The 22,920-nt window shown below is 37.5% G+C and overlaps 1 protein-coding gene across 3 annotated transcripts in view; it reads right to left on the minus strand.

The window, feature by feature from the left end:
- Nucleotides 1-3,017: 3,017 nt before the first annotated feature.
- Nucleotides 3,018-22,920, minus strand: part of GPR176 (G protein-coupled receptor 176) — a 31,472-nt gene continuing 11,569 nt past the window's right edge. Inside the window, exons 2-4 of one of the 3 annotated variants that reach the window (XM_068193101.1) lie at nt 7,923-7,990; nt 5,838-6,090; nt 3,019-4,933 (exon numbers count right to left, since the gene is read on the minus strand). In XM_068193101.1, coding sequence (XP_068049202.1) covers nt 3,826-4,933; nt 5,838-6,082 — 1,353 coding nt within the window. In that variant the 5' untranslated portion in view covers nt 6,083-6,090; nt 7,923-7,990 and the 3' untranslated portion in view covers nt 3,019-3,825. Of the gene's footprint in view, nt 4,934-5,837; nt 6,091-7,922; nt 10,278-22,920 lie in introns of those variants that run through there. The other 2 variants (XM_068193102.1, XM_068193100.1) reach the window with 2 other exon arrangements.

The raw sequence follows: 22,920 nt of genomic DNA on the forward strand, positions 1-22,920 counted from the left end.
CTGAAATCTCAGCGCTGCGGGTGCAGTGCGTTGGGAGTTTGCTACCAAACAGCTGCAAGGTAACCCAAACAATTCAATCCTGCAAGTGCCTCAGGACCTTCTTCTGTGGCTTAGGAAGTGATCCAGGCAAAATGTACAGGGTTTAGTTTTACAGAAATGGAGGCCAAGAAGTTACAATACTGCTTAGTCAAGTAGTGTGCACAAAGGAGTTTCTGGAGTAAATCACCATCATAGTGCACTATGCTTAGCCATAGGGAACCTCAGGATGCAGAACTGCTGCTGGAGAAACCCTGGTTTGCATTAACAAATGTATATTCATTTGGTATTATGCTTCCTTTTAAAAATAGTCCACTTTCTCCTTACAGAGAAAAGCAAAATACATTTTTTTAAGTATTCCACCAACATAGCATTATTTAGTACTGAAGGACAGTTTTGGTTTTTCATTTCATTCGGGATTGGGTTTTTAAAATTTTTACATGATGTTTGTTTGAATTTAACAATATTTCTTAAGGATATCTCAGAACAATAAATTGACATTGTCCTTGTAGTCCTTTTGTGCTTTTTAAACTATTTCCTCCTTTGTTTAATGTAAGCTCTATTTTCCTCCCTTAAGTGCTAGAATAATGGTTTCTAGCATTCCTATCTCCAAGTTCATTCTCCAGTAGTAAGATTTAGCCTTTAAATCCATTTACATTGGCCAAATTACCCCAGGCTTTTTCTTCTTAAATTTCTGCGGCTTTGCTTTGTATTTCACTTTTGTTCTTCAATAATCTAGGAAGAAACATTTATCTTACCAACACCTGTGGTGGTTAAAAACAATCACAAACAAACAGAAAGACCAAAAAAACCCTCGTAACTCATTTCTGTGTAACTTTAATGTGATGTTATAACAAGACTTGATTTTTTGTTTTCAGGTTGGACACTGGAAAACATTTTGCCCAGGTGAATAATTTGAACAACAATCCAAGCGACAGCAGTAATGACTCAAAGCTATTACTGTCTTAAATTGAGTTAAAAAATGAAACAAGTCAAATATTCCATCTTGTATAAAGAATTTCCTGAATTACTGTTTTCTGATGGCAATTCTAGCATAGAGGCTGGTAATCTACACAGATTAAACAGGTTGGTTTTTACACCGGTTGTGGTTTTTTCTATAAAAATATGTGATTTTGTGAATTTTTTCCACATGGATGAATTGCTAAAAGATTAATTAAAACATTCTCAAGTAATTCTTGAGATATGAAAAACCACTGTAGTCAATTTCTTGATGAAGGATTTCAATGTCTTTGGATATAATCTGCTAAAAAATTTGAGTGTTTACATGTATTCTTTTTGAAAGAAAGAGGTATTTTTGTCTCAACAGTAAAAACTCATCACAAACCCTTCACTTTCCAGATATAACATGAAATTTCATACAGTTTATCTCTTTACATTTATGATTGGTGTTTCATTCAACATGAGAGTTGAAAAGAACAAAAACAAGTTTGCTTTTCTTCAAAGGAGTTCAGATCTGAGTAAACATTTCTCCACATTCAGTAATCACAGAGATTTTGAGCAGTACCTATATGTAAGCGAGACATGAATGTTAAACTTACCCAAAACTCATAAGGAAACTACAACTCCTACTTTGATTTTTAGGTTTTCAAGATTTTCTCAATGGCATCTGTTCTTTCACTAATTTTGGAAAAAAAACCACTCCATTAAATTACTTTTCATTGGCACTTTAAAAAATGCATGCTGTAATACTTCTCCACCTTTGCCACAGAAGGACCAATTTTTTCTGGAATATTTCTTCTGTCTGATTTCAGGCAAGCTATGTCTGTCTTCTCATCTCTGTATCTAAGGAGGGCAGCTCAGGCTCCCACCACCCATCTGGACCCCTTGAAGAATGTTCCTCACTCCCAAAGTGACAAGCTCTTGAACTAGCAAATAATGAAATGCACTGAAAACCAAAGAGGAAATGGAGAAAAACATATTTTACACACTAATTTATACACCTGTATTTAAATACGTTTTTATTAAAACATTTGCTCTTAATGACTTGTAGAAATCCACAACCTTGGCGCCATCAGAAGCTGGTGACTTCCTTCAATCATGTTAAGGAAGAAAAGGTACATTCTGCTTTAGCAGAATTTCTTCTTACTTTTAAGATTAACTGGTTGGATTTACTAAGTTTCTTTGAACTTGTCAAGATTCTTCACCTTGTCCCTTTTAAAGTATGCTTTAAAGAAAACTACTTTCACAAACAGACAGTAATCACAGATAAAGGTTCAGCATGCAGCAAAGGGCTGAAGTACAGGAAAACCACAAGGAGCAAACAGGTGTTACGAGATTGTGCTTTTAAGAAACTACCCACAGAGACAACAGTGAGTGCAGATGAGAGACTGTTTGAAACTGAACAAGAACTAAAATGTCAGGGTTGCAATAGTTTTAGGTCATCTAACAGACAGATAGAGTTTAAAGTCCACATTCAGTATAAATGAGACAATATGCCTGTGATTATGCAGAGAGGCAAGCTGCAGCACAATGCCTGAACTCTCACAGAAAGGCTGCCGAGTTGATACCAGGCTTGGCATGACTGACTCACTCAGGAATTAGGCACCAGATTTGAAAGTCTTGTGTTCATACACTGGGTGGTCTGCTCTGCGAGATGAGTGGAGCAGGAGGGTTGGTATCTGTATCTGTGAAGATAGAAGAAAAACTTCTCTTCCTCTTGCAATATTGAGCAACAGCATTAATAAACCTTTGCTTTTTTAGGTCTGTTGCCAGCTTCACCCAATGGTTCAGCTGTCACTGAAACACTCAGAATCTCTCCCTGTGAGTCCTTCTCTGTGTGAGAGTGAGACAGACTCAGGAACTGAGACTCTCACACTCAGAGAAAGGCCATTAGCATTTCACACCCATCTTTCATTTGCTTGCTTTTCCATAAGAAAACAGCAGAGTGCACCAGCAGCTAACTTTATTTCAAGGTTACTCCTTAGTTACTTAATAAATACTTTAGGGACATTTGTATATGCCCTTTATTACAGGATTCTTAGCACATACATATTTGTTTATTGGAATCAGGATTTGTTGTGCATGGTCTCCAATCCAGTTTTTACTTAAATCTACTAGAATATATGTCAGATCTTTTTACAAAGAGGTCTTTCTCAAGTTTAACACACATGATGATTTGGGTATTCTTGGCTTTGTGGATGTTTTAAGCCAAAAACCAGTGATTTAGGTTTTAAAATACTTCAGATGTTTGGCAGATGCTTGGTAAATAATTTGTGCAAAAAAATCCAGCAAGTTTTAACACTGATCAAATAAATGTGCATAACAAAAACCAAATGCACTTAACAGTCCATTCTACTTCATTAATGAACTGTGCAGAATCTTGCTGTGTCTATTTGCAGGAGAGTAGGACTTACCATGCTGCCTGTCTTCTGCTTTCTACAGCCTTTCCTGTTAAATTACTTTGATGCCCCATCCATTTTAATACAATATAACATTTCCCAGAAAACCAACTGCTGTATTTCCATAATTCAGCCATAAAAATAGTTTCCAAATTCACATGTACTTTTGAAAGTTAATAAGAAGGTGTCATTGTACAGATTTCAGAGCAGCTCAAACTACAAATTTCCATTTATATTTGATATATTATTTTCATTAAGTATTTCATATTAATAAGGAACACTTGTATATATGTTTTTCTTTTGTTTGTTCGTTAACTTATATTTGGCAAAAAAAATCAGGTTGTAACTAATTTCAACATAATAAAGATCCATAGGATCAAAAATGTAATAGAAAGTGACCTTTGTCTGTCACTCAAAGCTCCTGCTCTTACTAAGAATCCACCTTGGGAAAGATACTGACTTTATTGTTTCTGCTGACTTTTCTGTCTGCTTTACACTTAGGCTGTTTTGTCTGGATTAGCTCTTCAGGGGTATTCCCCAAAGGAGGCAGGAGTCGCTTCTTATTGTTACGGTTTTCTGAGAGCCACTGTGGAGGCAGCTCAAAGGGTCCAAAACCAAACTGCATGGAATACTTGTCATTTACTGGATCGGCTTCTGTGGGCACAGCTGGGGCCACCTGAGCTGCAGAGTCTGCAATCGTCTGTGGTATAAACCTGTGAACCGAAGTCTGTCCTAGCTCTAAACTGGTGGTGGGAATTTCTTTCCGTTGAAAGTCACCAGAGCCAATGGATTTGGTCTCATTCTCCTCATCTTCCATCGGCTTGAAGATTTGTTGTTGCCCAATATGAAACATCTCCAGAAGCTGGCTTCCTGAATGGACACTGGGCTCCAGATTATCATCTGCAATACCACCTGAGCTGACAATGTTTCTCCTGCTAAACCTTCGGTGCAGCTGTACTATTGTCCCCACTAAGCACTTCCGTACTGATTTGTTAACAGTTAAAAATAACAAAGGGTTGGCCAACAAAGAGACCTTAGGCAGCCAAATAGCAGTGAGGAGCAAGAAGACTGAAATATCTGAAATATTGAGTATGGTGCGGTAAATCACCAAAGTCACGTAGGGGATGCTGCAGAAGATAAATATCAAAACCATAGAAAGCAGCATGATGTGGAGCTCAGCTTCTCGCTGGGAGGCATATGGGATGGAAACTGTATTCTGAGGGGTCCTTAATGCAGCTATGATGACTTTTTTCTTCTGGCTGGCACTCAGCGCTCTGCGAATAAGAATCATAAAGAGAAATACTACAGCCACTGGTACAATCACAGTGGTGATATTATAGATGATGACATATATCAGGTGGCCAAGCGAGTAACTCCAAGATTCACTGCAAGTGGACATGGCATAAATATCAGACACATTGGTCACAGCAAATACTGGAATGCTGGCCACTATTGCATGGGCCCAGATATAGATAACCAGGTCTCGGGATTTTGCATCAGATATTTTTCTTTCCAGAGGATATAAAACAGAGTAGTATCTGTCAAAAGAAAAAAATTATAATTATTTTCATGGCCATACTGCTTATGAGAAACCTCTCAGAAGCTATCTGAGCATAATGCTCCAAATCCTAACTGGGTTGCCAACTGACTACCTGTTTATGAAAGGGGAAAATTAAAATAATAAAAACAACAACAAAAACCACCAACAAACAAACAAAAATCCTAACCCCCCCAAAGGTCTGCCTTTGCAGGTCTGTCTGTAGAAAAAACCTGACTATTTAAATGTCAAGATCACATTTTTGGTGGTGAAAATTTCTTTCAATACATCACTTTGGCTGATGCATATGAATATTACTTTGAAGATTTCACCATTAACTCACTTGTAAACTAGACAGTACATTGCACACACTCAAAATTTCCAAAGACATGATGGAGGCCTGTGCCACATTCAAAGACCAGACTCACAGTTTTAGAGTTGCTTTATAACAGATTTTTTTCTGGCTATTTGGAAAGAGCTGTTGGTCACAAATTACATGTATGCATCTATTGGAAGTACAATGATGTTTTGCTTTGCACAAACTGTGGTTGGCAAGCCCTGAGCAAAAGCATTGCTGAACACTGGACATTCTGTGTGCTTAAAAAAAAAAAAAGTGCATCTCTGACATGCACTTCAAATTTCAGATGTTGATTGTTTGCTTACTACTGAAGTACTGCTGTGGACTTTTAAGCTTACAGAGTTTTCATGACAGACCTAACTTGTCACACTTATCAATATAAGCATAGGAGTTTGTGCTTTTTGTGAGGCAGATCACAAGTTTTCAACTGATAAGCTGTTCCAGTTGCAACACTGGTGTGCATTACAGATAGTGATACCACATTTATCAAGACAAGGGGAGAAAGAAGAAAGAAAAATCCAGGATCATGGCAAATTTTCCCCATTACCTGTCAAGAGCAATGGCTGGAAAACTAAGGATGGTCACTGAGCAGAAGACTTTGTGCAGAAACTTGGCAATTCTGCAGAAGAGCATCGTATAGATCCACCAGCAGCAGTGTGGACTGGCACTAAGAGCAATGTCAAAAGGCACACAGACTAGGCTGGCACAGATCCCCGAGCAGGCCAAATTCTTAATGAACCGGTTTGTTACAGATTTAAGTAGCGATGTTCTGCAAGTTGACCACAGCACCATGATGTTACCTGCGAGTAGAAACAGGAAGCATAAAAAAAGGAAAGCAGACAAAGAAACAACCCCAGGCCCCAAGAAAAATAATCTTAACAGATTTGCATGTTCCCTAGTAATGCAAATGAAAATAATTGTTTGGAGTTTGCCAGGTATCACTGATTAGGATCATGATGCTGCTCAAATTAGGAAGTCTGTAAGGGCTAGTGGCTTCATGAATCAAAAGGCTGGAAACAATTACACACACCCCAGCTATCCCCTCCCACCTTCAGGTAATGAATTATTTAGGGGATTTCAGAAGCAAATGCCCAAGAAAACTATCTAAACCATATTTTAGATACTTATATTGATTCCTGTATTAAATGGTCTATCCTGAGTATTAAAATACAGAAACTGGCTAAAGTGTTCATATTTTAATAAACAGTACAGAATTCTTTTTTAAAGATAAAAATTTACACTATTAAAAATTTACACTAAGTAAATACAGATACAATTAAAATATAAAATGTAAGTATGTAGTTTTAATCTGTTTGTAAGCAGCTTGCTTTTATTTTCATGGACCACTTCAATGGCACAGACAGGCCTGTGTAAAGCCACATACAGAAGAAATCTACCTTTTCCCTCTCCTCCAAGACATTCTCTATGTATATAATAACAAAACAAATGGGACAAGCAGAACAGAGAAAAAAATAAAAATAATTGCTGCACGAAATTTCACAGAAGTGTACATAGAATGCAACCTGCTGATTCGGATATTCAAGCTCTACACATTTGTTTCAAATAGGGTGGGTGGATAGCAGTGAAGCAGAACTACAGAAAAAAAAAACAGGATTAGTTATGACAGTGTTTTTCCCTTATCATTGCATTCCATCCAAATCTCAGACAGAAATATCACATGACTGACACAAGTTCTCCATCACAAATTTCTCTGTGATTCTATCTTACACAGCAACAGCAGAAGAGTAAATTAAGTGATCTGTTCTTACAGCATGGACCCCTTCTAATGCATATCAAGATACCACACAGGATTTTCTTTCTCCTTTAAAAATCTGTCTTTAGAAAGATCACAGAATCATAGAATAGTTTGGGTTGGAAGGGACCTGAAAGATCATCTTATTCCAACCCCCTCTGCCATGGGCAGGGACAACTTCCACTAGACCAGGTTGCTCAAAGTCTTATGTAACCTGGCCTTGAACACACCCAGGGATGGGGCATCCACAATGTCTGTGGGCAACCTGTTCCAGTGCCTCACCACCCTCACAGTAAAGAATTTCTTGCTAATATCTAATCTAAACCTGCCCTCTTTCAGCTTAAAGCCATTTCCCCATGTCCTATCACTACATGCCCTTGTAAAAAATCCCTTTCCAGCCAGCTCTCTTGTAGCCCCCTTGAAGTACTGGAAGGCTACAGTGAGGTCTCCCTGGAACCTTTCTTCTCCAGGCTTGACAACCCAACTACTTTAGCCTGCCTAGATCAAGTGCTTCAGCCCTCTCTCTGATCTAGGGAGGCAAGGATGTCTGCTAGCACAGCTGAGTGGGGCACACTCATGTAACATCATGTAACAACATCATGTAGCCTGGTCCCAGCTTTCCAGCCCTGACTTCACAGACATTCCTTTTCTCCTTCATTTTATTTCTCCCAAAGATGCACTGTGCAGTACCACTAGATCAGTCAAAGCATAGCTACCAGCACACAAATATTGCTCAACAAGACAACTCAATTTATTCTCTGCAGCTGGACACCATGAAAAGTAGAGTTTAGCTTCCCACCTCCAAGCAAAGTTAAACTGTTCTTACTGCAGACCATATCAACAGCCACATTGTGGATACTCTGTATTTTTGACACTTACCAGAAGTTCTTTTGCATTGAAGTGTAATTGATTTATGTAGCAGATTTGTTAGCGTTTTTGTAGGTTACCTACAAATAGACGTAATGAGAGAAAACAGCATCTTAAGCTGCTGATTGAGATTATGAAAAAGCAGCTGCAGTCCCCCAACACTCCTCTCTGTTGACTTTATCATTCTTTGCCTTGATTTGTCCTCCAATCAATAAAACCCCCCAAGCTTTTATGTGTCAAGTAGAGTATTCCAATGGCTGTCCATGTAAAATATCAGCAAGACCATATTCCTGTTCACATGGCCAGTGTGTATACCAAGTGGCAAGTACCAAGAACTAGCAAAAAGTCTACTTCTGCTTCTTGATAAAACAGCACTGTTTCAATGGAAGCATTCAATACTAACTTTAAAATCTACCTCACACACCTCCTATTTCAGTCTGCAGTACCTGAATGTCATTTGGGATTCAATTTTCTATACTCTGTGTCATGTGTCTTTTGTAAATTCCTTTTGATACTGACAAAATATTGAGTTACATCTCTACTATCTGGTGTATTTTGAAGAAAGGAATCATCACCTGGTTTTGGCAGGTGCTTTGGGCTTGACAATGTATTCCTCAGGCAGTATTCAAACAGTTGTGTTTAAAGCTTTCTAAGTTGCTAGGAGATAATCAGTCAATCAAACCATTTGCTTTCAAAAATATCTCCAACTCTCCAGCTATTAGAAAGTACTTCTAACAGTAATAATATACTTTTACAATTCCCTGCAGAGGGGAGAAAACAGGCTTTTTTTGTGGTTTTGTTTGTTTGTTTAAAATTAATTTAGATCTTTCATCTTGTTTCAATTGCATTGATTTTATAACATTAATTCCCAAGCAAGTTTCACCTTCATTAGCATTAATATAAATGATGAATGGAAAAATAAAAGAAATCAGAACTGTTTTTGTTAATACTTCAGAAGCCTCTAGAGAACTATTAAGCTTCTCTTCTGGGTCCTGCAGAGGAGCTTCATGCAAGACTCCTTATTATCAGCTGTTGAATACTTCTGCAAATTATGTCATATTGTCATTTATACATCAGAGAGTCACAAGGAAATGAAATTAGCTCTTTTCTGACTGATCCTAAATGGGAAGAATGAAGTGTAAAAAAGTATTGGCTCAAAAATGAGGAGGAACTCTTTAAGCAGATAAAATAAAATCAGAGCCTGAAAGGCAAAAAAGGATAAGCAGACAGAAGCATACACTTGGGACACTGGAAAATTAGTCAGGGAATACCCCTCAGGAAAACATTATTTTTTCATTTGAAACTATGATTTATCTATTAATAAACTGCTCTAATGAACCAGATCAGCTTTAGTATAGACTAGTAGATCTTTGTGCTGATGCCTTCAAATCAAGTATTTCCCTTCATACATCCCAAAGCAGAGGAAAAATTACACCAGAAACTTTGCATGGCATTAAATATAAGAAGCTTTGGAACAAAACTGCAAACATTTCCCATTTTATTGTTTCTCAATTTTCCCCAGCAACTTCTTTCCATGGAAGAGGGTAACACTGCTCCAGGCAACAAGGCAATTCAATAAACAATTGTGCTCTGAATACCGATTGTACTCTGAATCTTTTCACAATGTCTTGAGGCTCTTTTCCACTTTCCATGTATTAGTCATTAACTGATGAACCGGGAAAAATTTATTCTCCTTAGGTTACAAGTGTACTGGACTGTTTCACATCCTCACAGTAGGCAAAGCTGTCATTTTCTGCCATAGGTTAGTTTCAGAAGGGTTTCTGCTGGATAACTGGTCTAGAGCCACATAACCTTGTATCCAGACTTCCCATGGGGTTTTACTGGTTATCTGAGAGGCATCCAAAAAAAGTGGGAGTGAACAAACAGCTGGAAAATGCAGCATCTTGCAATTTCTTTATATTCAGTCAACACTGTCAGGAACATGAGATAAATGATCACATGTCACAAGGCATACCATATTGCCAAGTTCCACCACTAATGCAGAAGGATGAAGTAGTTTTAATTTTAAAAGTAAAAGCATATCTTTGGTCTTCTCAGAGAGTGAGCCGTGTCTACATAAAACCCTTATGACACCTGACATTATTTGACAACCTTCTCAGTACACAGACTGACTGAGCAGGACAGAAAAATCAAGCTTAGAATAGAATAGCTGAAGTTGGAAAGGGCCCAGTGAGGTTCATTGACTCCCTCAAGACTACCTACAACTAAACCCTGTGACTAAAAGCATCATGCAGAAAGTCACTGAACCCTGTCAGGCTGGTGCTGTGACCACTTCTCTGGGGAGCCTGTTCCAGTGACCAACTACCCTCTCAGTGAAGAACCTCTTCCTAATGTCCCATCTGAGCTTCCCCTGATGCAGCTGGACTCCATTTCCTCATTTCTCATTTCTGGTCACCAGAGAGAGGAGATCACCACCTCCCATTCTGCTGACCTCCTTGAGGAAGGTGCAGACTGAAATGGGGTCACCCTGTGCCTTCTCTCCTCCAGGATGACCAAGTGACCTCAGCTGCTACCCATAAGTAGCTCGTCTGTGCCTTTGACCAGTTGTCCAAGTAAAAAAGAAATATGAAATAGTAAAGGTAACCACTACATGAGAAGCAGCTCTTTTAACATTAGAAACATGTTTAAAGCCTGCCAAGTCAGAGTTAATTTTATCTTGTTATTATCATAACTATCAACATTCAATAAATCTCCATGTACTATATACCAACTCTGTTGTATGAGATTGAAAAGATTATTGTTTCCAGTCATTCCCTACTTTTTTTTTTAATTGAGAAACATCATAGATAAGCAGCTACATTGTACATTAAGTTGCACAGAAGTACACTGAGGAAGTAAATACAATGGTACACATCATGCTACCCCAAAGTCCTTCTAGCCTTTATTGTGGTTCAAGTTCACTGAATCTGCAAACAGTAACATTTTCTGACCACAAAATGTTAGCAGAGTACATTAGTCTGATTCAGAGCAGCAAAAATTACTTTTGCTCCTCTTCCAATTTGTACTCCTTGAATTTCACTGCCAAATGCAGTCATCAACAGCTGAGATAGTCCTGAAGTACTAGCTTTTAGCACTACTTCAAATAATGTGAAAGAGTCATAAAAATACCTTTAACAAGCAGAGAAGTAAGATTGCCATGGAAACCAGAGAGTTATCTGAAGAAATGCATTTGCCATGCAGTCGAAAAAAAAAAAGAAATAAATACTGCTCTTTGTCAACTAATTCATGGAACTCAATCCATTAGCTGGGTATGACATCCATCTTACATTTTTGTTAACTTTAATCAGCACACAACTGAATCAAAACAAAGTCCACACTCTAGCAAAATCCTTCTCTTCACAACCTGCCGTCCTCTGCTTGCTCACTTCCCTCCAGAGCAGGGTTCCAAGAATCCAGCCATCCTTCCTAGAAGAAAGCCTCTGTGTACCCCACCCACACTCCCTGCATTGTCACAGGGAAGGAGCTGACAGCCTTGCTTATGGAAAAACAAATCAGGAAGCCACAAAAAAGGTTAGAAACTGGGCTTTAGCCATTAAAATCATTCATTAAACACCAACTGAAAAAATCACAGTTTCTGTGAACACGATGAATGGGAAAAATTCTCATGTTGAAATACCAGAGTGACTAAATTCCCAACTCTCCAATAATATTTATTATTGTTTTTCACAGTATTTTGAGGAAGGTGTTTTTCACAGACCTTACTCTGACAAACCACACTCCAAAAAAGTGGTTAATCGGAAACATATTTGGCATCCACAACAGGTAGCTATCAAATACTCTTCTTATTAATATGTATATTTACCTATTCATTTCCTGAAAGAATATGGTTATATCAGGATACATTTTGGCTTACACAGCTTGAAGAAATGTGTAAATTTATCACAGAATCACAGAATGGTTGAGGCTGGAAGGCACCTCTGAAGATCATGTCGGCCAAACCCTGCTCAAGCATGGATAAATTCTTGCAATTCTTTATAATTCTTTTTACATTAGTTTGAAGAAGTGCAGCCATGAGACTGATGGAATAACCTTTATAGATTAAAGACCATAAAACTAGAACAAAAAGTAAACTTCCTGAAAACAAATCCAACCTTTTCTGACATTTTTGCTACAAACTTCAAAATTTGGTGATAAAATAACAATTGCAGTCCAGTTAAAAATAGTGGGAAAGTATTTCATTTGTTATTTAAGTATATTTCTTTCAATTTCAGTTTGTGCATATGTGCAACAACCAAATGTTTTATATCCAAAATGAAGTGTCTGGTGCAAATTAACTACCTTGCAACAAGGTTTGCTGTATGCCAAACCTTCTTTTCCCTTCATAAAACAGATGAACTCCCTAATTTTAAGATGTTTCTAACTCCGATTCTTAGAATTCTCATTCACACATTCCTACTCGCATCCTAACTATTGATTCAGAAGTATAATTATGTAAGAGATTTATCAGGTAAAGTGAACTACAGAAAGCAGGAATTTGCCCAGCACAGGGTCGTTCCCTGCAGAGTGTTTCAGCATCGATTTAATATCTACTGGAAGCCCTTTCATTTAAAGTGTGATACTTGTCTATGTGGTTTCTGTTCCCAGCAATGCATAGTTACAAGGTAGGAAAGATTTTATGGAAGGAGCCAGTTCATAGCAGCTTAGTCTCAAAAAGTGAACAAAGATTTCCTTGCAGGAACAGGTATGTCACTGGTTTTTGTTGCAGCACCACTTAGAATTATCCAAGGCCACAATCTGCCTATATAATCCAGGGGCAGCTTCTATTCTGACTTGCTGTGAAGGTAGAGCAAAAGTAGAAAACATTATGAGGAAATTTAAAATTATACTTACAGGAAGCATAACACATGATATGATGGTATTTTTAATGTCAAAATAACTATGTAAATTTACCATTAATGTATTTCCATTGTGACTTTTTTTTACTATTGTCCTTAGTATTTGATATGTTTATTGTCTGTGGGAAGATTCTAAAGTAAATGCATCCTGCTAATGGTCTTGTATTCCCACTGGCATCTTTCAGATATGCTTATCTGAAAGAAGGTAAAAAAGCATTGCACTGGTAATATTCCAGTTCTTCATACCCCCTGCCACTTTTTCCTGCCTCACCTTTTGTATTTGCTATCCCTCTAAATGTAAAGAATTTCTAGACAGGAACAATCATTTTCTCCCTTTTGATAAACTACAGTCCTTCAACAACCATCGAGGTAATTTCAGCTCATCAAGGAAACAACCAAACCTACAAAACTACTTGTTTTGCTTAAGTACACTTAACTTGCCTGAATTCCTGGCCTCTATTTTAAAACCAATCTCCTCAAAGAAGCTGAAACTCTTCAAGATCCTGGGAAAGAAAAAGGTTTGGAGAATATTGCATCTGCAGCCTCAGAACCATGGATTGTTCCCATGTCAGGAAAATATGGCATTACCTTCCGAACCTCAGCTAGGAAATTGAAAAACTGAAAAAAAGAGTGTCCAAATGTACGATTCTAACAATAACAGGAATATAACGTCTTCTCAAAGTCAGTAACTTTTTAAATCACAGTGCCTAAGGGACCAGCCTTAGTACAAAAATGTAGCCAAATTTTTTAAACCAAGGATTTTACATGATCTCCATGGGAGTTCCCCATGACATAGAGACCAATGTTTTGACCATTTGTACAGAGAAAGGAAATACAAGGAACAGATACAGAAGAGGTAAAAATATTGGATGCCCACATCATCAACATATGTGAAATCATTAGCAGAAGTCTGGGATCCTGAATCTCCTTTGCCAGCAAAGGATCATATCTAGTGAAAGCCCTGGCCACATTACACAAGGCTTCATGCCTCAGAGAGCAAATCTGATGTTGCCAGTGAAACACCACAACGCCTGGAATGCAAATGGAGCCAGTAATCTTCCTGAGTGGACAACCTGTCTATTCTTCAGCATCCTTGGCACAAGAGGAATAACCACTGTCCCTCTGTTTTATAAAGCCATCAAAAAAGGGCTGTTTTGAACCTGTACTGTCAGGAGAGGACTGTGTAAAGCAACAGGGTGATTTACTTGAGCAACCCTGACCACTGTGCTGAATCTAACTGGAAATAGCAGTCTTAACACAGGAAACTAGTTTTAGGATTTGTTTTTAAATAACACTGCTAACTGCCTCTTTGTACCTCTTTGTTTGCAGAGAGCCTGCAGTCACTTTTGTTGGTGCTTATGTAAGTGCAGACATGGCTCTTCAAGTGCACCTTTTTTGTCTGGCTTCCCACAAGCACCTGCAATTCATAGGCAGGTATGTTGGTGCCATTAAGGATGTAAGGTCACAAAGATGTGACTTCTCACATCACAGATGCTTCATTTAGAAAGCCAGCCCTACTCCCTAACAAGGTTCTTTTAGGAGGAACCTGTGGGACCCCTGGCATCTCTGCATGACATTCCAAGGGCAGATCCAGCAGGAGACTGGCAGCTTTGCACTTGTGAGGCTGTGAAAAAACTGTGGTTTCGAGCAACTCCAGCATTTGGCCTGGGCTGCAAGCTGCTCCACCATCAAGAGCTGACAGGAGCAACTTCCCACCTTCCACACTCAACCTGATGACCTCCTGTGCTGTTCAGAACCTTATTCTCTCCTGCCTTCACCATTATATCCACCCTTACACAAAACGCTGCAAGAATCTGCAATGCAGATACGGCCCAACAATATCATGCTTATTCAAAGTTATTTTTCCTAAATCCAGTCTTTTTCTAGTTGTTCACTCAAGATTTTCAGACAAAACTTATGCAAGAAATTAGTTGCTGTGCTATATTGCAGTATAGTGGATATGTGAGACCAATGCAGCCTATACAACCAACTGGACAATTTTAATTTTACTAAATTACTGGGTAGCTGTTTTTCCCGGGCTTGCTTATTGAGGAAAAAATGAGACATATACACAGTTTAAAATGAATGATACTTAACTGAGAGCAAAATTTTAAAAGCCTGTGGTAATTACTAGTAGCTGGAAGACAGACTTTATCTTTTTTTAGAAAGTGAAGCTATCTTGCACTCTTGATTAAAAGAAATTCCTACCCATTAATCATCCCTCATTACAGCTGAATTTAGGGAGTTTGTAGCTGAAAGATTCCACTCCAATAGCTATTTCATAGAGCAGAAATTATGTCAGGACCCTACCATCCTGTGACTTTTTTTTTTTGCTCTATACAACCAAGAAAGATGTGACATCATTCCTGCATTAGTTTGCCAGTGCTTCCCTTTCTTCAAGTGCCAGTTTACTAGAAACAAAATTTTATTTTTTATATAGTTTTGCCATGCAACCATTCACCAGGTCACCAGCTGGGCATATTTGCTCTTCATTTTTCAAACACAGATGTCTTCAGACAGGAATTACATATGCCTAATACATCCTGTGCAGTGGGATTAATTTACATTATATTTAGAAACAAGCTTTTTTCCCTCCCTGCCAGCTGACTGTAATGAATGGTTCTCTCTACTCCTCCCAGCCCTGTAAATGTACTGAATTAATACTCACTAGGAATAAGAAAGTAGATCTGGGGACTCTGACACACATCTGAGAAACCAGGAGTTATAAAAAAAATCAGTAAAATCCTATATCAAATACTATTAAAAAATCACATGGAAAATTATTCTGTTTAGCTACCAAAGTGTGGCATTTCTCTGAAGAAGTATGAATTTATGGAACCAAATGAGATTTATCCCATCTATAAAAGAGAAGTGTTCCATGGGATAACTCTGGGCAGGCAAGGTGCTTCGCTGAAAAAAGTGCGGTTTGGTTTGATTTGGTTTGGATTTTTTCTTTTAATATATAGAGGCCTGAAGTATAATTTTAGTTTTTTTTGATCAAGCATTTCACTTACAGATTCAATTGTTTACAGAGACTCCCCATCAGATTTCTTCTCCCTTACTTTTTTAGTCTCCCACAGAACTCAACTATTGGACTTCTGTATTATCCATTCCCAATCTGCTTTCTTTTACTTTTTATAAATTAGTTCCATTTTCTTAGCTCAAAATCCTCCCAGCAAGACACAGTTCACAGGTCCATTCTCTGCAAGACAGCACTGTTAAACCCAGAATAACACTGGGCTTAGTGAAATGGACCTCAGCTTTTCAATCTTCAAATGCCTTCACAGGAAACACTGAAAAAAATATTAGTACTAAATGCTTCTATTCAATTAAAAAAAGCCAGGAATACAGATGACTGCCATACTGGCAAAGGAAGAGAACGTGGTCTCATTTTTGCTTTAAATCTCCTTTTCTTCCCTAGTGTTAGAAATACAAGTAGACATCCATATTTGAACTTCATAAATTGCTGGACACAGCAGAAGAAAATGTACCCTGAAATGTGCCCTAACATTGCCAGTACTTTGCTGCGTGTTACCTTGCACAAGTGCAGCAGTGCATGACATCATATACTGATGACACAAACTTCCTCATCAATCATCTGCATGCACTATATAATTTTAAACTTGTGTTTGCTGAGAGATGCAGCTGAACAGAATCTCTTTGCTGGCAAATGGAATTTTAGGCCTCTTAGCATATTAAAATCAAACTGATTTCAATATGGAAAAATGATAAAAAGCTGGGACAATATAAGATAAATTTAGTTGCTAGCTTTATTTTCTGAAACTAAAAAAATATTTAATTGTCTTCCTATATATATCTCTCTCTCTCTCTATATATATATATATCTATATATGTATGACCTGATAAGGTAAATCATGTATTAATTAGCCATATACATGTAAAAATTCAATGAACCTAAGACACGTGCAGTATACAGCTAATCCTGTAAAGGACAGCAGCTTCCAGCAGAAACAAGAGGGAGGCTCCATATGTGCATGTCCTACCTCTTCCACCAAAAAGGATACACAGAATACAGGCAGTGACTTGACTGGGGCAAGTCAGCAAGTGGGTGCATCAAATCACTTACAGCTTGCTGTGTTTTCCAACACACATATACAAATACCCGCTCATTAGCAAAGCTTTCCATGGTTCTTGCACCTGTTCTCTGCAGCCATCTCTGAAACAACATTTCTCGTTGTGACACAGGCAGTAAATCCACAAATAACCAAGATATTAGCTACTGTGTGATTGTTCTCTGCTTATTAAGCATTCAACCCATTTACTGTGACAAACCAAGGCATGTATTACTTGTATTTCATCTTTTGTATTTTTACATTTCTCACACACTATTTCCCTTTTGCTTTCCTACAAAAACTACCATGTCACACTGGTTGGGAATGCTTGGACAACACATTTATGTAATTGCTCCTCTCTTGTACTGAATCACCCACTGTCAGCAGGTGAAAATGCTTAGTATGTCTCTATGTCACATTGAAACAAGCAGTAAGTAAAAACAATCCAGCAATTTTTCTTGACTTCAGCAGACAAAGTAGCAACAAAAACATATTCCAAATATCTATAGTGATTTCAGCTCTTCATTAAGGGACTAAAATGTGTCATTAACACATGAAAACCCTACAAACTGTACTGCCATAGCCTGGATGCAGTATTTTCAGTAATAACTATATAATTAGTCTTGTTACCTTAAAAACAAACATGGAAATACTTTGTACCTTCAGGGTATGGAATACGAAGAGCAAGATAAGGATCCCATATTTTAACAGTCCCTCAAAAATCCACTATCCACTATGAAAAATCCAAAAGATCTTCCAAGATAGCAGAGACAAAGAAAAAGCTCTTGTTTATTTAACTACAGGGATTTAGGCATACTTCAACTTGTGACCTTAATACAAGAAAGAGTAGTTGATCCTTTCCTGAGCCATTTAGGATTTGTCTGTGGAGACCTGCAACAGAAATACCAAGATCAATCTGATTGAAATGCAAACAGAAACAAATATGTATGAAAGCATCAGCAGAAACAATAAAGCAAGAATGCTTTATTAAAAGAATGTTAAAAGAATGTGATGTATGGAAAAAACAAGGACACCACTGACAGCAATTCTTAGACCACAGTAACAATATTACATCAGATAGAGGCATTACAAACCAGTTCTGCTTTTTTTTCTTGCTCTTGGTCAATTTCAGCTGTTGCACATGAAAGACTAAATTATTTCTTATCAAAGTAGTTTTGATAATTTTTAGATGAAGCTTTTCAGAAGTGATCAAAGATTTACTTTTTCTTAACCACACATTATTTTTGATATGGACAACATTTCAGTTGTTTCACAGAATGACTGGAGTTGGAAGAGACCTCTGGAGATCATCCAGTCCAACCCCCTGGTAAGGCAGGTTCACCCAGAGCAGGTTGCAGAGGATCACATCCAGACAGGTTTTGGTATCTCCAGAGAAGGAGACTCCACACTCTTTCATGGCAGAATGTTCCAGAGCTCTGTCATCCTCGAAGTAAAGGAGTTTTGCCACATATTCAGATGGAATTTCCTGTGTTTCAATTTGTGCCCCTTGTCCTGTCACTGGGCACCACTAAAAAGAGTCTGGCCCCATACTCTTGACATCTGCCCTTAAGATATTTATATGCATTGATAAAACGTATCTTCAAAACATACCTTCTTGATTAATTTGTGAGGAAGATTATTTGAATCCTTAGATCACTTTTATTTCACCATTATACTCATTTGTATCAACAATGACCGCAAAAACAACTTAATAAATACATTCACAAATACAAATGTAAAATCACTTCATAATAAAACAACACAGTTGTATTGTTTGGATTTGGAATGTGTTTGAGTTGTTTTATTAGAATAAGTTACTAGGCATAAAAATAGCACTGGAAATAAGAAATTCTCATCAAAAACATATGATAAATGAATTGAAAAAGAAAGAAGTGGAATAGTTTTAAAAAAACCAACAAACAGTAGTGTATATGGTGAAAAATGTCATATAACTAAATTACTCTCACATTTTGTTAATAAACTCTCAGGTTTGTTATCACTGAAGTTCCAAAATCAAACCATCACCATGCTTACACTAAGAAAATACTATGAATAAATCTTAAATACAAACAAATGAATATGGCTTGTTTTTCTCATGTTAATTCAATCTAGGACATTTTATTCAAAAAACTTATGACGAAAAAGGCATTCCAGAAATTCTCTTTACCTAAGAGACATAGTAATAAACCATTCAGTTATTGAAGAGCCAATAGAAGCATCAGTAATGCTTAATGAGGAGACACTCAAAGAACAGCACAATCTACTGTCAGAGGTTACCTCGACTCTTTCTGATTTTCCAGTGGTCAGTAACTGTTCAAAACAATTTGCTTCTAGATGTGCTCTGGGGAAAACCACATGAGAATCACTGTGTAAACTTCAAGGGTAAGTTTAATACAAGCAAACAGAAGGCTTCACTGTGATAGTAATTTTAGACTGCATAATTGTAATAATCTCTCATATTTTGAAAATTATATAAATACAGCAGGAAAAATAGCTGCTTGTATATAATAAGATAATAATAATAATATTTTATAAGATGCTTTCATTTTAGCAAACTAGCATATGGATTTCTTTCAGATTCTGTTGAAGTGATCCCTTTTTTTTTTTTTTTAATAAAAAGGCATTTATTACCGTCAGATTGCAACATTCCAGTGCCTTCCTAGAAGAATATTCTGCACAGGAAACCATATGAGAACTCTTTACCCTGTCCTGACAACCCACTCCTATCTACACAGAAACCTATGAATGCTCCATATCCATGGTCCACTTGGATTTTTGTGCTAATACTGTAAGAGTGACACAAACTGTAAAGCTGCTTTAAAAGCTTTAATTTATGAGAAGTGCATTCAGAAGCAACCTCTTTTCTAAGAGCACAGTAAAGGAAGACTTCAGCAGTCAAGTAACAAACTTGAAATTTAAATAGTACATGATCTAGACTGAAAGTAAAGAAAGAAAAAACAAAGGGCCCACAGTGTTTTAGTGAGAGGCTACAGTTGCCTCTGGAGCCTACTCAATTAAAAATTAACTTCAGAAATTAGCACTGTAACGCTGTCAAAAAAATCACTGCATCAGAACTCAAAGGCATTGTTGAACCCTGACTCGTTCAACCATCACTTGTCTGAGCTGCTCAACAGAACACAGTGGAACCTGCACACCGAGGACAGCAAGGCATCCCAACCTGCATCCTCAAGCAGAATTGACATAACTTCCCTGATTCCTGTAAAATTGTTTTCAGTAGAGATTATTAATTTCTTTGTTCATGCCTCACTGTTCCAACAGCAATCAATCAAAAACTACTGGTATGTTAAGGACAGGAAGGCTAATTTACTGTTTCAAGCTCTATTGGCAAAATATGCTAATAGGGATGGAAGTGACAACTACAATGGCTATATAAATTTTTCAGAAAGCATCTAGTGTATGCATCAATCAAAAAAGTATTGAACTATTAATGTTTGAGTTGTATATACATTACTGGCTTTAAATTCCTGATTAATAGCCTACTTATAATAGTCTTAATATGGCAGTACAGAGTTGCTAGGCTAAATAATGCATGCGTTATTTCACATCTAATTCACAACATGTCTGAGGGTTTAGATTTTTTGTTTGTGTGTTTGGTTTGGTTTTTTGTTTGTTTTGGTTTGTTTTAAGAAAAGTAGCTCTTCCAGATCAAACACACGGCTAGTGATTTCTACTACAGGGGGCATTACCATATGATGGCAGTAATTTAGCTTTATTTTTTGCAATGTTTTGAAACACACAGACCACAGATGTACCTGCCTGGATACAGAAAGCTCCCTTATAGGCATCAGTAGAAGCCACTACTCTCTCAAGGCTGCATGTTTTTAATGTGATTTGATAATGATATTTTGAAAAGAAAATGGAAATTAAAAGTAAATTTTATGTTGCCATACACTAAGAGAATTGGGGAGTGAACCAATGGACTATTTTCATTTATTGGAAATGAGATTTAATTGGGGAGCATTTTTTTATATCCTATTTTTTGCCATCCCACTGATCTCAGGCTGCCTGATGTATGAAGTAGTTGTAAAATATTTCATAACTTGCTTTCCTTTGCTGACATGGTAGTGTCTCTGTAGGAAATGCAAGAAGATTTACATTATAAATTTACATTTATCTTAGAAAAGATAAAACCATACCAAAATACAAAACTGAGACCTGAAACCACTTTTGATCCTTGAAGCAAGCACTGCCAATGAATTTGGCTGTCCCAATACTTACTTAGAGGAACATGATCATAAAGCCACACCTTCCTGCCCCCTCAAACATGCTAAGCCTGTGACACAAGTCCTGACAGGAAAGCAGGACTTGCAGGTCATCTCTGGTTCTCCCTGCTATGGACAACAGAATGAAGAGAAGATGGACAGCTTTCCTCTACTCTTCCATCAGGTTAATAAATCAAAGTAATGCAACCCATAAAGGAAGGAGGCAGGTGTTTTTCTTTGGAATACAAAAGTGGGGACAAAAGGGAGATAGGAAGAGATTTCCCTCCTGTATGCATCTCACACATGTCAAGTCCAAGCTCTGCTGGGAATATTAAGAGAGTTAGCCTCCCAGAGACACAAAATCAGAGACCGTTCTGTATTATTCTGTTGTAGACGTCGGCGAACTCAATGGGAAGAATGATGATTACTAACTCCAGTTCAGAAGGCTGAATGATTTCTTTATTATAATTATGCTACAATACATTAATATACTGTATAAAAGAGGATACTAAAAACTACATGCTACTCTCTCTAACTATCCTATCTAACTCACTCACAACTCGTGACCCTGTTCTCCAGAGTCCAGACACAGGTGGATCCGATTGGCCATCAGGCCCAAACAATCCACCATGTTCCAACCAGGCATTTGCTCTAGGTAAACAATTCTCCAAACACATTCCACATGAGAAGAACAAGGAGCAGAAACAGAAATTGTTTTCTCTTTCACTTCTCTCTGTTCACCTTTATAAAAATCTTGAGAGAGAGAGAAATGTGCTTGTCACATTATTCTGATCACCATTTTTAATTCTCTCTGCAACAAAGGTTGTAAGCAAAGCTGCCAGCAGATGCTTCTTGTGTCAACAACTCACTCCTTACATCACCTAACATGCCCCCAGGGTGATCAGCATTGACAGACCCCACTGCTCCTCTCCACAGCCTACCAGAGGTATCAGAAGGCGTTGTCTGGTTAAATTCCATTCCTTGCAAACATCACATTTAGATGAATAATGTACATTGATAGTACAATTACCAGATTTCCACTGCTCTGAAAAAATATAAAAACTGTCATTCAATGCAATTAGCACTGAAATTATTTCCTTACTCTATTCTAACTTAAATGATTTTTTTTTTACCAATTCTACATTGCTGAGAAATAGGACAAATGTTGAAAAAGAAATGCACAGCTCTTCCTCCCTTCCTCTTTGTCCACATATATAGGGTAATTTTAGGGTATTTTTTTTTTATTTCTAAGCATTCTTTATGACTTTAAAAACATGAAGATTCTCAAAGACTATTTTCATGCTGCACTTGTTGGCTACTAAAGATACTAGTGGGTAATTTTTTCTCTAAATCCACTTTCTTTCAAGTGCTTTAAAGCACTTGAGCATATTTCCACTCTACCTCTAGTCTACACAGATGGGACAGAGCAGTTCTGGAACAGTCACTGCTCCAGACATAGCACTGAGCTTCCTGACACCTTCTCCTTTGTGCAAGGAAAACCAAAGCATACTCCCTCATAACTACCTAACATACTACTAGTCTGAGACTCCTATTACATGCTGCTGTCACAGCAGTTACCATGCCAAAACCAACAAATCTCCAAAGAAAATCTCTGATTGCACTCAGTAGGTTTAGTGCCAAAACAATAAAAAGGCTACAGGAAAAAGGAAATGTAAGAAAACTCTTTGGTCTGCCTGCTATCTTTTCCATAGACCAAGGTAATTTTGTGCAACTCACCTTCATATCTACAGTCAGATTCCAGTTTTCTATTCCAGTTCTTTATAGGTTTTTCATCAGAGTTAAAAAAAAAACCACAGATTTTTTTTTTTTTTATTGCATGCTTTTGTGATGATCTCGG

The sequence above is a fragment of the Anomalospiza imberbis genome, chromosome 6 (assembly GCF_031753505.1).
Source record: "Anomalospiza imberbis isolate Cuckoo-Finch-1a 21T00152 chromosome 6, ASM3175350v1, whole genome shotgun sequence".
NCBI classification, from domain to species: domain Eukaryota; kingdom Metazoa; phylum Chordata; class Aves; order Passeriformes; family Viduidae; genus Anomalospiza; species Anomalospiza imberbis.